At 42.5% G+C, this 18,195-nt stretch overlaps 2 protein-coding genes across 2 annotated transcripts in view; one reads left to right on the top strand and one right to left on the bottom strand.

The window, feature by feature from the left end:
• The window catches only part of Lrba (LPS responsive beige-like anchor protein), a 417,455-nt gene that overhangs the window by 181,200 nt on the left and 218,060 nt on the right, over window positions 1-18,195 (bottom strand). Inside the window, exons 38-39 of the mRNA XM_048333588.1 lie at window positions 11,914-12,060; window positions 9,374-9,510 (exon numbers count right to left, since the gene is read on the bottom strand). Coding sequence (XP_048189545.1) covers window positions 9,374-9,510; window positions 11,914-12,060 — 284 coding nt within the window. The remainder of the gene's footprint in view (window positions 1-9,373; window positions 9,511-11,913; window positions 12,061-18,195) is intronic.
• Window positions 4,253-5,521, top strand: Mab21l2 (mab-21 like 2). The gene has a single exon (XM_048333590.1). It carries the CDS (start codon window positions 4,442-4,444, stop codon window positions 5,519-5,521), a length of 1,080 nt encoding a protein of 359 aa, XP_048189547.1. The 5' UTR covers window positions 4,253-4,441.

Raw genomic sequence — 18,195 nt, 5'->3', positions numbered from 1 at the left:
GTACTTCTCTGGATCTACGAAAATGACATTTCTCAAAAACTGGTACAGTCCTTGTAAGCGAGCTGCCTTGTCGTTTTTAAAAGGAAATGGGAAATTTGGCGACTAAAGTTTCAGATATAAATACGTTAGCACATAGTCATTAAAAGCACACCCGCCTCAGTGTGTCCTTCTACGTTCTTACACACTATCCCAAATGTCATGATGAGAAAGGTTACCCTTAGAGATACTGGAAGGTTCTGACCTATCAGAAACCCGAAAGGAAAAAGAACCAAACAACCACCCCCCCCCCCCCCACCAAGCCTCCTGGAGGTTCCCCTCTTTCCCACCCAGGAACGCCCCGCAGCCCCCAGGCAGGAGCCCGCTGATGTTGGCACTGCCTAAAGCAAACAAACAAGATGTTTAACAGTCAAATAAAATGTCCTGCGGCCTCCCTAATGAATTTGTCAGGGACCATCAGATCTCGCTCCCCCTCCCCTGCCTCATTAACTCAAGTATGATGAGACGGATTATAAGGAGAGAATACAGATCAATCGGTCTGAGGGCTTGAAGTGGCTTTTAGCCTCCAGTGTGTGTGCGCTCTCGCTCTCTCTCTCTCCTCTCGCTCTCTCTCCTCTCCTCTCTCTCTCTCTGTCTCTCTGTCTCTCTCTCTGTCTCCTTTAATAGAATGCGGTATCTCCTGCAGAAGGAGCTGCCACTGGGCTTGGCTTGCATACACCATGCAGGAGCTGCTGATGGGCTTCTATACGAACACACATGAAAGCAGAGGTGGCGGGCTCCTCAATTATCGCCTCCCCGCGGCCCCCTGGCCCCCTTTCCACGGTGCAGCCCGGGCCCGTGCCCGCGGAGTCGCAGTCCCGCAGCGGCCGCCCGCGCCGCGCCGCGCTGCGCCTTGCGGGGCCGGGCCGGGCCGGGCCGGGCCGGGGAGGGGAGGGGAGGGGAGGGGAGCGTTATTTGCTGGAAGTGTTTAAGTTTATAGCTCCAATGATGTTTCTAATTAGTACCACGGCCATAAATTCAAGTCGCCTTTGTTTAACTGATTTATTATTTACTACGGCATCTACCTTAGCCGGGGTAAATTGGAAATGAATTTGTTTTTAAATCAAAACATTTGTAGCGTTTTATCAACCTCCTTCGGCCTCTGGTCTGTAAACGCGGGGAGACGCGGGGGACGGCGGGGCTCCGGCGGCCCCGACCGAGCCGGGCGCAGAGGGGCGCGGGCCGCCCCGGGGGCCGAGGGGGCGCGGGCGGCCTGTGGCTCGGCCCTGGACGGTTCACGAGCCCTCCTCTGCCGGGGAGCCCGGGGTGAGGAAGGGGCAGCCAGGAGGGACGGGCGGCGCTCCGCCCTGAGGAGCGCCCCCACCCACCCACACCCCCAACTGGAGGCAGCGCAGGGCGGCTCCGCGCGCGCGCGCGCCGCCCGAGAGGGCAGCCATCCCGGCCGCGGGAGGAACCCGGCACCCCAGGGGGCTTCCCGGGGGCGACGCCCGAGGACCCCGCGGCCCGAGGCGGGCAGCCGAGCGTGGCTCACACCGCCGGCCCCGGCGGGCGGGACCCCGCAGCCCGCGGCCGCCTGGCCCCGGGCCACCCGGAGGAAAGTTGACGGAACTGTGCGGCGGAGCGCGAGGCGCGCGGGCTCCCGCGGCTCTTCCCAGCTCCTCCCCACGGAAGAACCCGGCGGGGGCTTAGGAAACAACAGGAACTCCGACGGACAAAAGCCAAAGTTTTCGGGAGGGGAGTCTGGCACGGGGGGCTGGGGATGGCCCGCCGTCGGTGGCCCGCACCGGGGATGGGGAGAAAGGACCGGCAGGAACTTTCCACACGCAGACCGACTCGGGCTCACCTGGCCGGGCTTTCCGAGGGCGAGTTAAACCCTCCCGGAGAATCTTCCAAAAGCCGCAGGACAAAGAGTTTTACAAAGGGGCGGGGGGGTGACACCTAACAGACACCTTCACCGACTTTTCTTTTCATTTTCCTTCATAACCCAGTGCTGGAAGATGACCTCCCAAACCAGACGGGAAAGAACCCCTACCTGAGTGTGCTAAAACGACTCAGAAGAGGAATCTTAAAGACAAAACCCTCAGGGGCGAGAGGGTCGGAAAGCGGTGCAGCTTCCCCCCCCCCCCCCCCCCCCGCCTTCTCAAAGTTGGGCGAAGGCTTCCACTTAGCCTGAAGATGCACGCGCGCGCGGTGTCACGGGGCTGCCACGGCGGGTGACGTCATCCGCGTAATCAATCGCAGGGTAGTTATAGATTTCCACAGCACTCAAGTCTTTCCAAAGCGAAAGTCAACTATGAACACAGAATCACTTTACAAATGAGACACGCTGCCTGAGAATGCTTTGAAAATCGGATCTGGAATAACTAATCCATCCAGAAAATCTAAATCGGGGCTCACGTCTACTTCTATGTGCATTCCACTCGGCACAGTTTTAGAAACTTCTTTTTCATAAACACGTCTGCCTACCAAATTCTACCAGGCATGAACGTATTGCTCGCAACTTTTAAGACGTTTTTCTCTCCAGCAACTGGTTAGTTCTTGTAACAATAAAGCAACGGCATAAAATGTATCTGGATCTTAGTTGTGAAATAATTACCAGACAATATGCACACATTAGTTTTTGCCCGTTTTCAGCAGCTTAGGGAAATTACTAACAAGAGATTTATGGATATAAGCCCTCACCGCATAGTCATTCCTCCGCCACCACCCCTCTGGCACATGTATACAACTGCTCTGGCTCTCAGCAACAATGAGAGGAGGAGAATAAACAGGAGCTAGTTTACTGGAGACAAGAGAAAAAAAAAAAAACTTCGACATTAGATACTCTTCATAGCTCCCTTCTTGCATTTGCCTCAAGTTGAGGTAAATTTTAATTTGCACCTACTGCACACTATTGAGAAAAAAAATTTAAAGTGAACCTTTCTGAACCACTGTTACTCTCTCTTGAGTTATTCCAGCCATCTCCAGAACTCCTTCTACACACTCCCTCTTTCTTCTTTGTAACTGATAAGAGGATAAAGGAGGAGCTTTAAAACCTGCAAGCATTTGACTTCTACTGTCTCCTTGTTTTTTCTTCTCCCCCCGCCCCCCCACACTTCCTTTATCAAGTGCCTCTGTGGCTGCTACTGTTCCCCCAGCCCGCCTGTCTTCTCCTTCGGATTGGCTAAAGCACTGACAGCTCTGATAGGGATTGTAGGAAATGAAGCTCCACCCCCTCATGATGGCCCTGGGACCATTCATAAACTAAATGAGAAAGAGAGAGAGAGAGAGAGAGAGAGAGAGAGAGAGAGAGAGAGAGAGAGAGAGAGAGAGAGAGAGAGACAGACAGAGACAGAGACAGAGACAGAGATAGACAGAAAGAGAAAGAGACAGTGAGAGAGGGAGACAGAGAGAGAGACAGAGACACAGGAGGGAGGGACCGCGAAAGGGAGGGGGAGGAAGAGGGAGGCGTCAGAGGAAAGGAGGGTGAGACGCTTCAGAAAGTGGAATCTGCACAAGCAACCCAGGAGAGGAAAACCCCGCGAACCCTCCTAACTTACACGCCAGATGCAACGCCAGCAACAACTTCGTCACACTAAAATAGATTCTGTGAGGGCCAAAAGTATAAATTACGAAGCAGAAATGAGTATCAAACAACTTCCAGCGGTTTGCACCTAGAGAAAGACAAGAACCCACTGCAAACAATCCAACCCAATCCAAACAACGCCTCCAGTAGGAAAAGAGGAAAACTGCGAGGACAGGACCCCCTGAGAGGAGACAAGGCCAGCACGCTGAGAGGGAGGAGAGCGAGAGAGAGGCGAGGAGAGGCGAGGAGAGCGAGAGCGCGCGGGCGTCCGCAAACCTCCGAGCGAGCGCGCCCGGGCCGAGCTGCACTTCGCTCTCCCGGACATTAATTACACTCGCCATCCGAGCGAGAGCAAGGAGCCAAGCATCACCAAGGCGGAATGACGAAGGCCTACCCGAGTGGAAGAGAAGTTTAAGAATGAACCACTGGCGCTTTGATTTTTAAATTTACTCTGGCACTCAGGAGACTTCCATGCCAGATATATCTTGGCAATCTCAGCGGCAGGCACCCAAGCCTAACTTCTGAGTAGTTTGATATTTTCTTCCCCCACCCCAATCTCATTTTTAGTACACATTTTTTAAATCTAACTTATCGCGAGCACGCAGAAAAGTCCCAGCGGGTACTTTGCTTTTTCAACATTTTCGTGCTTTTCTTTTTCTTCTGCTTTTTCCGGGAGAAGGAGAAGGGGTTTTCGGAAAGGGGCGAACGGGCTGCAGCACCGGCGGGTCGGCCCAGGTGGACAGCCGCGGCGCCGGTGGGGTTCCTGGGGGGGAGCACGTCGCCTCTTTCCAAAGCCGCAGGGCCACCACCAGCGTGTGAGCCTTGGATCCCTCAACGTATTGCGAGACGCCGGTGTACAGCCCGGACCTGTGCCCCAACATGATCGCCGCTCAGGCCAAGCTGGTTTACCAGCTCAATAAATACTACACGGAGCGCTGCCAGGCGCGCAAGGCGGCCATCGCCAAGACCATCCGGGAGGTGTGCAAGGTGGTCTCGGACGTGCTCAAGGAAGTGGAGGTGCAGGAGCCCCGCTTCATCAGCTCCCTCAGCGAGATCGACGCCCGCTACGAGGGGCTGGAGGTCATCTCGCCCACCGAGTTCGAGGTGGTGCTCTACCTGAACCAGATGGGCGTCTTCAACTTCGTGGACGACGGCTCGCTGCCCGGCTGCGCGGTGCTCAAGCTGAGCGACGGCCGGAAGCGGAGCATGTCCCTGTGGGTCGAGTTCATCACCGCGTCCGGCTACCTCTCCGCGCGCAAGATCCGCTCGCGTTTCCAGACGCTGGTGGCCCAGGCGGTGGACAAGTGCAGCTACCGGGACGTGGTCAAGATGATCGCCGACACCAGCGAGGTGAAGCTGCGCATCCGGGAGCGCTACGTGGTGCAGATCACGCCCGCCTTCAAGTGCACGGGGATCTGGCCCCGCAGCGCGGCGCAGTGGCCCATGCCCCACATCCCGTGGCCCGGCCCCAACCGGGTGGCGGAGGTCAAGGCCGAGGGCTTCAACCTGCTCTCCAAGGAGTGCTACTCGCTGACCGGCAAGCAGAGCTCGGCCGAGAGCGACGCCTGGGTGCTGCAGTTCGGCGAGGCGGAGAACCGCCTGCTGATGGGCGGCTGCCGGAACAAGTGCCTGTCGGTGCTGAAGACGCTGCGGGACCGCCACCTGGAGCTGCCCGGCCAGCCCCTCAACAACTACCACATGAAGACGCTGCTGCTGTACGAGTGCGAGAAGCACCCGCGGGAGACGGACTGGGACGAGGCCTGCCTGGGCGACCGGCTCAACGGCATCCTGCTGCAGCTCATCTCCTGCCTGCAGTGCCGCCGCTGCCCGCACTACTTTCTGCCCAACCTCGACCTCTTCCAGGGCAAGCCCCACTCGGCCCTGGAGAGCGCTGCCAAGCAGACCTGGAGGCTGGCCAGGGAGATCCTCACCAATCCCAAGAGCCTGGACAAGCTATAGGGCGCTGGCAGCGCGGGGAAGGCCGGGCCGGGCCGGGCCGGGCCGGGCCGGGGAGCCCGGGGCGCGCGCTCCGCTCCCGGCCCGCGCTCCTCCGCCCGCGCCCCGCGCCCCGCGCCCCGCGCCGCCCCGCCGGGAGCCGCCGCCGCCTAGGGGGAACTCCCGGGCACAGGACAAACTTTGATGCCAACCTCCCGCCACCCACGGGACCCGCGAAGACCTGCGTTCACGAGGAAGCGAACAAAAGGGAGCGAGCCAACCGGACACCGAAACGCCCTCGTTCTTGCACAAATGTGATCGTTTCTGCCAAACCATGTGAATTTCAAAGGTCACACAAAAGAAGCAGCCGGGCTGGCTTTGCCATCACAAAATGAAACCCAAGGTACACTTTTTCAAATCAATGTATCTTAGTTGCCCCCTTCCTTTTCCTTCTTCACCCCCATCTTCTCTGTCAGTCTTGTTGGTCGCTCTCTCTCTCTCTCTCTCTCTCTCTCTCTCTCTCTCTCTCTCTCTCTCTCGTTTTGAGTTGCCTGAATGATTGTCACCAAGTGAAAAAAAATATTTAACTATATGTAAAATTCCTCTTTTAAAAAAGTTTTACTGATGTTAAACGTATCTCAGTGCCAATGTCAGATGTGCCCTTCCCTCCTCGCACCTCCGCCCTCACCCCAAGATGTCTTGTTGAAAACAGTAATAAAAATGACTTTACATTGTAATCGCTTGTGGATTGTTCTTAAATGAAGGAAGGAAAGATCGCTCTCTTGTATACAATTATAAAGGCGTACAATATAAACTTGTATTGTGTACAATGTAAACTTAACGAACTAAAGGCAAAAAAAAAAGCTTCACCTGAATTTTGGCTCACAAAATTTTTAAATATAAAACAATTTATAAAATTTACTATATAAGTTCCCACCAAAATCCTTAGTATATTTGTTCTGTACACTTTAAGAATGAAAGTAATGTCAGACTTGGAAAGAGTAAACTATATGAGAACAGGATCCCATATTAATTTAAAAATCTTTTAAAAGAGATTTTCTTTCCTATGCCATCACTTTAAAATCCAATACAAATGAAATATTTATAGATGTTTTCTGAATAGTTAACCATTTTAGTTGATGGTTTTCCTTCAACCATTTGTCCTCTTCAACTTCAAATAAAAATAATCTAAATCAAGTACAGTAAGAATAAAATTATTTCAGCAATATTCATCTCCCACAGACAATAGTGATAGAAACAATTCGATGTAAAAACTACTTATGTTTTAAAATGGATTAGATATAAATGTCAAGCCATTATCATTTTGACCAAATTTCAAAAATGCTTCTGAACTTGCTTATGTACAATTCAAACCAGAAAGACTTTGATAGCCATTCAAGAGCCAAAGAAAGATTTGTTCTAACAATTTACAAAAAGGAAAAACTGCCTTCTTGCAGCTACTGCCTTTCTAAGGTAACAATCCAATAAACTGATTTTAGTACTTTAACTTTGAGAAAGGTTTCTTTTTCACACAAGGAAATAACTATTTGGATTGCAAACTGAAAGTTTCCTAAAGGAATTGGTTTGTTTTATTTTGGAGGGAACTATATACTCCATTAGCTTTGCTAATGTGAGGCAAAGGTACAGGTTAGCTGCCACACTTCAACAATTAAAAATAAGCCTAGTTCTAAACTTATTGAGTAAAATCTATGAATGACAGACATAGAAAGAAATTGTTCTAAAAAGTGATTTTAGGAGGAGAGGAAGAAGTCTGAGTGGGGGAGGGGTAAAAGGAAGGATGAGCTGAAAGGCAGCAGAGACAGACAGACACACAAGGAAACTAACTACTCAGGGTTGAAGCTGAGCTCACTTGACAGAACAAGCTTGCATATAGGATTTCCAGGTCAAAACAGTTCTGTGTTGAAAATGTAAACCTTGATCTTATAGGTTCTTAAAACACCTATCCTTTCAATGTGTGTATATCTTTCTTTACTAGTCTTTCTTTCTACAGATGAAAACAAACTCACTAATTCAGTTCACTCACTAGTGTTTTTTAAGACAAATGTAAATACTGGAAAAAATTGCCTGAATTTTAAGAATATTTTCATAACATGCAGTAAGTACTTATATTTGCACAAAATCTTTGAAGAGAATGGTAGTTAGTTTAAAAGATAAAAATACCATTCTAAGATGACTTTTTCACTCAAAAAAAGTATTCCTAGTTTTAGATACAGAGCTATTTCTAACTAGTCTCTAATTAAGAATTAGTATCTTGACAAGAAAAAAAATGTCTCCATGTTGGCATTCTTTCCTTCTTCCTTATGTAATATGGTATTGGGGAAAATTTTAAAGAAAAATACTGTTTTTTTTAAGGCCTTATCTACAAAATACCTTACAGCATCAACATCTATCCAAAATAAAAAATTATCCCAATGATTGGCTGGACATTTAAAAAACTGGCATAAATTTCGGTTTCTGGGATATTAGATTGCAAAGGTGGTTTTTATGATTAGGTTAAAAAATTGCATATCGAACAAGCAACAGAGACAGAAAATTAATGACGCTGTACAGAACGAGAACTGAGAGAAATAAAAGTTACAGCTTCTCCTAAAGTAGCAAATAACTTCAAAGAACCTAATAAGAAAGATAGGCAGAAGTTTTCATTTTGTAAATGATTCATTAGACACCTTGAGACTAAACATATTTTAGGTTATATGTGTGTTCCAAAAGCATAACAGAATATTCTGAACCAATCTCAGATTCTTTTAAATTCAGAATCCCAGAATTTAATTTTAATCTTTCTTCCCTAACTAAAATACATTTTCAGACATTCCAACCATACAATAAAGTAAAAAAAAAATCTAGGTGATGTGATTTCAGAATTACAGCAGTTTTCTGTACACTGGATTAGCTGAATTATCTAGCTCAAAGAAAGTTCTATCGTGGCCTTCTGTCATACAGTACTATCTATGTACAGATTGCAATATGCAAACAAGATGTTGGAAACATAAATAAGACAGGAATGGTTTGTAAAATCATTATTAAATTTTAACATTTTTCATCAGGAAATACTCTGAAATTTTCTAAATAATTAACACTTAATAATTCACATACAACTAATAAGATTCTCCTGCCAATAAATTCAAGATACACACACACACACACACACACACACACACACACACACACCAATCATTCAGTACAATTATTCCACACCAAGCTACAGGTTGCTTATTTTTTTAATCATTTTTAAAGATACCATTTTATGATTCACTTTCATGAAATCAACATAACTTTAGCTTTAAATGTCCTTAGTAAAATAAAGTTCCCACGGTCTGAAGAGTAACATAACATACATTTAAGGGGAAACTACATTTTCATTTAAGATAGGAAATTATGCAATGCCTTGTAAAATCGACTACAGGTAATGGGAAACAGAGGTATCACCCACACTCAAAAAACATGCCTGCATGCAAGACAGAGCAGTAAGTCATTGGGACAAAGCAAGGAGAGTGATATATTGGCAGAATACCCAGAAAACATAAAGGCTAAACAAAAATAATTCCACTCTCAATCTGACTGAATTGTGTATTTTAATTCACCCTGGATCCTTTCGAAGCAAAATATAGATGATGTTCCCAGAGCACCACCCCTCCCCCACCAAAGAGCAATTAAGTAGAAATTGTTTTTGAGGCTAAATGAACTCTGACAATCTAACTAAACAGTATAGGAATCATAAGCTAAAAGAAGATAAGTGTCATGCATGCAAGCAGAGGCATTTCAGAAAGAAATCTGAACTAAGCCTAAGAAATGTTACCAAGGCCAATCTTATAGCAGCCACCCATAAGAAGGAAACTCCCTCCTCATCTCACTCACCTTGGGGTCGATTTTCTTGAAGTTAGGATCCTCTTCATCCACCTCAAAATAGAGTTCGGAGGAGGTGACAGAAAGAGTGCCCTTTACCACAACAGAGGGGGCCACCAGCTGAGCTGGTGTGCTCAGGCTAACAGGACCTGCCAAGGGAAAGACAAGCCACAGGGGCTAGAATGACACTTTTCAAAAAATCAAATTTCACCAGAATTTTTATTTAATTTTCTCATTCTCACTTCTAAGTACAAGATTGCCTGCCAATTCTGTATTTCCACATCTTGTTCATCTTAAATTTTCAAAAACACAAGTTGGGATTCTCATACCAGATTTTATAATAGACAGTTGATAGTAACAGTAAACTAGGATACAATTATTTTATAGAGAGCATGCAGAAGCTTTTCTCTAGTCTCTAGGTAAGATGGTGACTGCTTAAATAAGTGCATCTACATTCCATTTAGAAAACAAGCCTCAGGCTATCAAACAACACAGAATAACAACCAGGAGCAAGGAAGCCTCAGTAGGCTGCCAAGGCCAGAGGTGAACATGGAGTTTTTGACTGAGGCTTGAGTACACAAAAATCACTAGCTTATTAGTGAAGTGGGAAATTCTCTGGTAAAGATCCTGAGCCAATTTGATTCAAAACCTCTTGTATATAACATTTCTCCCTCATGCAAGACTGATAAAAATATTTCTTTTCTAAGCCTGCCTTTCTACTGCTAAATATTCTTCAATGCTTCCAAATCTAATATTAGTGTAGTTGAGGGACTCTGGGAGTAAACAGCTGGAGGGTGGGTTTCCAAGTGAATGCATTTTTATTGGAATAATCAAGTCTCCACAGGGCTTATCAAAGAGACAAATCAGACCACTATCGAAAACAATAGACCCAGGACAGTTAGAGCAGCATAAAGTATATTTGTGCTAAAATTAATAATTATAGATAGATACACACACAATTATGTAGAGAGAACTGTAGAATTTGAAATCCCATGTCAATTCCTCATTGTAGAAATCCTATAGAAGAAAAGAGTCGAACAGAAGATTGGCACTCAGAGTTCTGAATTAATATAGTGCCTATAAACAAGGTGCACCTATTCAGGTAATCAATGGGTGAATAAGTGTTTCAAAATTCAGATGAATTGACATTTCCATTGATTGTTAGAAGGGTGATGGTCCTTAATCTCACATCAATCTTAATGTGTGCCAGTAGGACAATGGAAGGATGCTCTGTGGAGATCAGAGCAGGTTTTGCCCTCTATTCCCAATGTACAGATACATTGTGTTTGCAGATGGGTAGCAGATAGCTGCAGAACAGCCATGATTTCCCAAAGCTCATCCCTATAAATGGATGAAATAAGCAGCTATGTGTTCTTTTGCTGTCTCCTTTTGCCCTCTGTACATTAGCATGTAATCCTGAGAAGAAATAACATTTTTTCAATCACTCTCAGACATTCAATTATAGGGTAAGCAGACAGCTGCAGGAGCTAGGGCAACCTAGGTCCTCCAGAAGACCCCTGACAATTTCCACTTCATTTCTAGCCCACACCACTTTATTAGTGTGGATTACTTCTTAATCCTATTGCCATTGTCAAGATTATATAATTAAACTCCCCTTTCACCTCTATTACTGTATGAATGTATTACTAGGTGCAAGAACAGAGGCAAAATAAAGGAGGAAATGGGTAAATGGACGTGAAGGAAAAGACAAGAATAGCAGCATCCACCTTACTCTCTCCACACCCATCCAATCCTTTCACAGTACAGAACAATTAATTTTACTTTACTTTACAGGGAGGTTTCTGGCCTTCAGAGAAGAAAGAAGGCTCCTATTTTTGCTTTTCATTCTCAAGTTGCATGTAGCAGATGTTGCAGACAAGTCACCAAATAAAAGCTTTCTAATATCTTTTCTCTTAAAACCGTCAGAATTGAAGACTACAGTTTTTACCTATGAAATCTGTAGACTCATTCCATGAAGAACAGTCACAGGCTTTAAAGGAAAAAGCCATTTAATGAATGGCTAAAATCTCAGGCTTAAAAAGAGAATTTTTCCCATAAGGGAAGTAAAACCGAGACTCTGTAGAGTACAAATCAAAATTCCTACATCAAGAAAAATATGTGAATCCTGGGGAAAAAAAATCACAGTATTCCTGAAGTTTATTTTTTTCAATGACTTAAGTGTATATGCAGTACTACTCACTGAGACTTGTGTAACAAAGTAAATAGCTCATCTGCCTGCAAGCTTATTATTTAAAAAACAACTGCCATCATTTCACAATGATACAGTAACTCTCTTGTGGCTGCTTTTAAACTTCTTCCTCTATCAGTGAAAATTAGACATAAAATTAAAAGATGAGGAAAGGAAGGAGACAAAGAGAATATAAAATAAAGGAGATTTTTGTAGACAATGGTGGAGGGAAAGAACAAAAACGATCTGTAATATAATTGTGGGTATAAGATTGGTAGTCCTAGTGGTCACAGCTGAAGAAGTAAGTAATTAGATGTTCATTGTCCCAGAGCCAGCTGAAATATCTGCACAACCACTGAATTACCGGCAAGATTCTCTAAATCTTTCTCATCCACGGATGACAGAGTATCATCGTCGCCTTCCAGGAGGATCTCGTTTTCTGAGTTCTGGTTTCCTAAAGCCTGACTCTTGATGGACTGTTTTCCTTTGGCAAGGATGTCTTCATCTGCAGCTGAAATGAAAAGGAAACAAAGCTGTCCATCAGCACTGCCAGAGCCCTAAGGCAGAAGGGCAGGGTGAGCCAGGGTAGTGGCCCAGAGATGGGCAATCTTTTATATGCAGAGCCACACACAGTGGGGAAAGTGACTAGGGTGGCACACACTCTGGTGTGACAAACTCTTATTCCCCAAGCTAGTGTAACGTTACCCTGAACAAGCACCCTAATCCCATTAAATCTGACCCCTGCACCCCACACTGAGCCATGTATTTACTTCGAGTTGGAGTAGCAGAGGGTCTCCTCTTTAAAAAAAAAAAAATTACTAGTAAAAATCAGAACCTAGTTTTGGAAATAATACCTATTTAACACAGAAAAACACAGACGAGTGATTGACTCTTCCGAACAATATCACACTGAAACATTCTGAAAGAGCTGGGGAGTGGCTGTGGCGAAGAAGTCAGAAATAGAAAGGGTCAGAGCTAAGGGAGATGCTTGCAGCCAATGAGGATTTAAGCCCAGACCCCGAAGCCATATCAGACACGAATAAAGCTACAGCAGCTGTTCTCTTCTTTATCCCTCCCCCCCCACCCTCCTTCCTTCCCTCCATTGCAGGGGCCCACATCTTCACATGTACTCTCCCCCACCCGCCTGCCCTCCACCCTTATACAAATATCTGAGATCAAGGCCCCATGGAAACTAAGTGGAGGCTTCTCACCCCCTCCTCTGCTGTTTAAACGAAAGGGCTAAGGCACCCCGGGGGCAAGCATAACAGAAGGAGCAGGATGAGAGGCCTGTGGGTAAAAGGCCTGGCGCTGCCTCCCAGAGCCACAGCCCCGACTGACTCCTCCGGCCAGGGACCCTAAGCAGGGGAGGAGGCTATGAGGCCTGCCTCTAAGAAGCACCTCCGGTCACCCGAGGAACTACAGATGCACAGCAGTGAAATCACAAGGCGATCATGGAGACCAGCACCTCTACCCCTATACCCTTTCTCCAGGGCACCTGGTGCTTTGAGCAGTTCTCTCGTTAAGAAAAACAGAGAGCAGATCGAGTGTGTCTTTTTAATCTTACTTATCCGAGCAGTGCAAAGTTTTAAATCTTCACTCTACTACTGGCATTCAGCTTTCTGAGCTGGGGAAATCCCAGGGGTGAGGCACCTGGTCCTGCCAAGTGCAGCTACTGATATGGAAATCGGATGACCAGGCTGTGTGCTCCAATCCATCTGCCTGAGTCCAAGGCCCAATCTATGAGCTAATACTTATATAATGCATTCTACATATTTAACAAAGTGAATGTATGTCACTTGGTTAACTCAGCAGATCAAAGGCTCTTTGGGTTTAACAGGAGTGGCTATGGAAAGTATTAAGGGTAAAACCAGGTTTTAAATATTGATTATGAATTCATCGTGTAAACCATTTAGATACAAAACTAAAATGAACCAGGTAGGAGTTTTCTATTAAGGAAGTCATGGAAGAAGCTTCCTACATTTTGCTCTCAATATACTCCACAGGTAAATAAAATCTTACTTTGCTTCATTCACACAACATGAAGTTATACAAATAACCAGTAAGGTGTACAAACAAAAAGTTACAATAAATATTTGACAACTTTAATGTATCTAAATCACCATTAAATTCTAGGAAAATGACAGTGTGTTTGTATGTCATTGTTTATATGGCAATTCTTAGGTTGCATTGCCCTATAATCAGAAACACTGCCTTAGTCAAAACAAGACCTTTTCCAATTTATAGTCAACTTCACTAAAAGGAAATCGATTACTGAGAAACAAAAAAGAAAGCATCGTTTCCTAGGTTTTATAATTCAGTAAATGGTAACACATTATCATTTGCTCGTTAGGTTTTAAACAAGAATCAGGATGCCGAATTCTCTTTATTTCCTCGATTCCAAATTCTCTCTTCAAAGTAAAGATATAGAATTTATCATGTGGCAATGAATGTTCAAAAAGCTTTACATTTGAATTCACTTCTCAGAAGCCTTTTGTTAATTCCTCATTTTCAGTAAGAAAATAGGCTCAGAAAGGTTATATACCTTGCCCAAGGTAAAAAAAAAAAAAAAAAAAAAAAAAAAGTCATGACAACTGCAGTCAAGATATAAAAACAGGCAACAGGAGGCCAGTCTGGGCTCCTAACTACTACTGCTTGCTGGCTGTAGAAGAAAGGAAATTCACTCTCTAAATATAAATATAAATATATGTGTAACTTATTAATTTTCCACCTAATTATTTGGTAAAATTTAAGATGGAAAAACCAGAATCCTAATGACCAAGAATTAAGAATGCTCATTTGCAAATCTAAATTTAAGGATCATATGTCAAACACACCAGAAACAAATCAAACAGCTTGCTATTACTTTGTCTGTGATGACTGCCAAACAGATTCTGAAGTATGCCAAGATTATTTGACAAAAAAGAAAACTTTTTCTATAATCTGTAAACATTTACTAAAAAGCGAGAGTCCTCAGTGGCAATAGGCAATGGTTTAAAATAGCTCAATAAATAAATTCACATGCGTGTAAATGACCACTAAACATATATTGTGTTAGTACTTCCAACTGGGACTTAAATTTTTAAAATATATTCTCATCATTATGACTCATATTAAAACAAAGTAACTTTTGAATTAAATAGTTTTTATGAAAACAAAAACTTAAGTGCTGTGGTATATGGTATACATATGTACAACTCACTTTAATTTATTTATTTACCTATTTTTACAAGCTCAGATTCTGGATTTGTTCAACCTCAACTGAGAAACCTCTTGTCATAGAAAATATGCAGCTTACTGATATTTAGAATGGTTTTCCTGTAATTAACTCCCCCTTGAGGATTTTAAGTTAGCAGCAGTAAAATTACCAACAGTACTCTAATACACACCACATGCGCTGTGTTCAATTCTCAGTGGTCTAATAGCTTTCCCTTAAAGAACTTTTTTCTTTTCAAAATCAGAAGAAAACTTTCCTGAGTATAAAATAAAAGATAATTATGTTTATATTTGCTAGGGAAAAGGCATAATTTTCCCTTTCATTTGCCTTATACACAATCAACCATTATAAAGAAGTATCAGCTATTTTGATATCTTCTGTGAATATATTCTATAAGAGTCTAAAGTTTAATGTTAGAGGTGAAAATAGAATATACTTCTTGAAGCTCAATTCATATGATTTATGCTAATAAGTTTTACTGAACAGGATCACTATTTCTTCATATCATTATTAATGAAATGTCTTTAACATTATCTTTTGTTCTGATTAAGTATTTATCTTTAACCTACTACACTGCACTATTACAGAAAACATTGTTGCATAAAATGAAAAATGTCCATTAACTTTTAGAAATGACTGTTTTTCGGTGCAGTTCAGAGAGAGAGGCTGATTCTAAAATATAAAGATCAAGTTCTTTAGAACAAGCTCTGGGCATTAGACCACTTATCTATCAAACAAAGGCAGGTAAGTAAAAGTAAACAGAGAAAGAACAAAACACGAAGGAAACTACTCAAGCTGCAATATATAAAAGCCTCTTCAAACAACCACCAAGCCAGTAAACAGGAATCACCAATAGTCAATGTTACAGTAACAGAAGCATATACATTAAGAGTTAGTCACCTCATAAAAAGTAAAGATTACTACTGAAATAACAAAGTGACTTCTATTGTACATAAAATAGACATGGGCAGCTGCTAAGTGTGATGTGATGCACATACCATAACATACCATAACTATATTCTGAATTGGGATATGTTAATTACTATTTTTAATCTAATTAAATTTCCTCTACAGTTCATGCTATTTCCTTAGATTCCAAGTCAATAAAATATACTCGAGAAAAATAACTGAGACTATAAATGAAAAAAAAAGCCAAATTACATAGGTTCCCAGAAGTTTCAGATTTAATGTATATTGATCAATAAAGGAAGGACCATCACCTGGCATTACCAGAATTGTGAGACAGTGGCTGTTTGGGACAGGATCTGTCATTCCTAGGAAACCAAATGGTTACTTGTAGCATTCCATGAGTTTACAAGGCATTTTTGAAACTACATTAAAATCCTCTTTATATATTTCTATTAACATGTAAAAGAAGAATGTATTGAATCCAGTAAGATTCTAAACTACTTTAGCACTTGAATTGAAGCTAATCTTTATACATTTTGTATGTGGCCTTAATTTCAAAACTTCTATTACATTTAGCAACGAATTTTAGAAGTCAGGACTACATATTGAGAATATTCCTCAGATTCCTTATCTGTAAAGAATGAAGGTATCTGCTGGGCTTCAGTGGCTCACGCCTGTAATCCTAGCTACTCAGGAGGCTGAGATCTGAAGATCATAGTTCCAAGCCAGCTGGGGTAGTAAAGTCCATGAGACTCTTATCTCCAATTAACCACCAGAAAACCAAAAAAGGCACTGTGGCTCAAGTGGTAGAGTGCTAGCCTTGAGCTGAAGAGCTCAGGGACAGCATCCAGGCCCAGAGTTCAAGCACCACAACCACCACCAACAACAACAAAAAGAACGATGGTACCCTAGACTTTAGCCTCAGGTTCCTTCCAGATCTAAACTGCTCTGATCATAAATAACTGCCAAAGTGTGCTCTGTGCATTAAGAGTGTGTTAGGAACCACTGTAACCAATTTCAAATATATTTTAAATTATAAAATGGAAGAAATGCTCATCTTTTCTTGCTGCTACTAATTTCCATAAAAATATTTAGTCATAAGAGGAAGTATTAATTTTAATTTAAAAATACGACTTCATTCCTGCAATGCTAAAGAAATCTCCCATTACACCATGACTTTTATAAATAACCACGTTGGAGGGTCTCTGTTTGAAAAATTACCTAAAGCTCTTTTCCCCAAGCAAGTTAATGTGAACTTGGGAAGGGCAATTAAATTGTCAGAATTAAAAAATTTGTTTTTAACTAGAAGGTAGCCAGAAGTAGAGTCATGGGGCTGGTATTGATCGTCCAAACAGAGAACATCACTCTTCAGGTATTTACTCTGCCACCTTTACACCAGAGGCTTTCCTTCAAATCAAATCAATCTGTAAAAAAGATGGCTCTTACTACTAAGATATATACCTAATCTCCAGTGGCACTTCTATTTAGATGTCTTCCTTTGATAATGATAATACAATTCAAAATGTTCTAAGATTGCATAGTTTAAAAAGTCTATCTTCTTACTTAAGTACATTAGAAATAAAAGTAAAAATCATGAAATGTAAAACCCATAAGCCATTCACAGAAACCTCTATTTCTAAATACTTAAATTCAGTACTGAACTACAGTACTTACCTACGTTCAACTATGATTCAATTGTTTATTATATCAACTGCTTGATTTTGCATAGCTGATTCTTAACACTTATTTTGATCATTTCCTTCATACTCCAAAAAGATGGAATTCCACTGTTACCATAAAATTTAAATTAAATGTCCACTAAAAGTCAGTTGATTTAAAAAATATTAAAACTTAAGCTGTTTGCTTATAGAATGCATTTGCATAAATTAGCTGACACCAAAGATACCATAGTATAATCCATTTGCTAAGTATCAGAATTGTGTACAATATTCTTGATATTCAAAACACATGTACATAAAGAATAACTTTATAATTAAAATATACTTTATATAATATAAAATGAATATTTTAGTAAATATGAAATATGAACTTTCTCTTTAATTGCAGAACTACTGAAGCATTTCCTACATATTTGATTTTTTAACCATACTTAATACTTGTTATTGTTTTTAATCCTTTGAAATGTTTTAAGTGTGTTAGGCATTATAAGATTAGTGCAAAATATTACAAAACAGGATTAAATCACATTAAGACCTTAATTTTATTTCTGTCAATTTACAGATGGATAATATATAAACAACACTGTATTAATCTTTCAATTACTATCCAGAGTTATTACAGTAAAATCTGCTTCTAAACAGGTCAAAAACTCTTAAGTGGTAAAGTATTCCTAATAAATATCTTTTTTCCATCCAGCATTACTACAGGTGCTTCCAATTTAAAATGCTGACATTATTTTGGAAGGTAAATGTCAAAAATAAAATTGAAAAGTACTCATTAAAAATCCCAGAATACCTCAAAATGTCCTGCTTCTCATAAGAATGTATTTTAATAAGCCCTTCT

This window comes from Perognathus longimembris, chromosome 24 (genome assembly GCF_023159225.1).
Source record: "Perognathus longimembris pacificus isolate PPM17 chromosome 24, ASM2315922v1, whole genome shotgun sequence".
In the NCBI taxonomy this organism is placed as follows: Eukaryota; Metazoa; Chordata; class Mammalia; order Rodentia; family Heteromyidae; genus Perognathus; species Perognathus longimembris.
The sequence above is the reverse complement of the archived record's forward strand: the minus strand, read 5'-3'. Positions and strand labels throughout refer to the sequence as shown.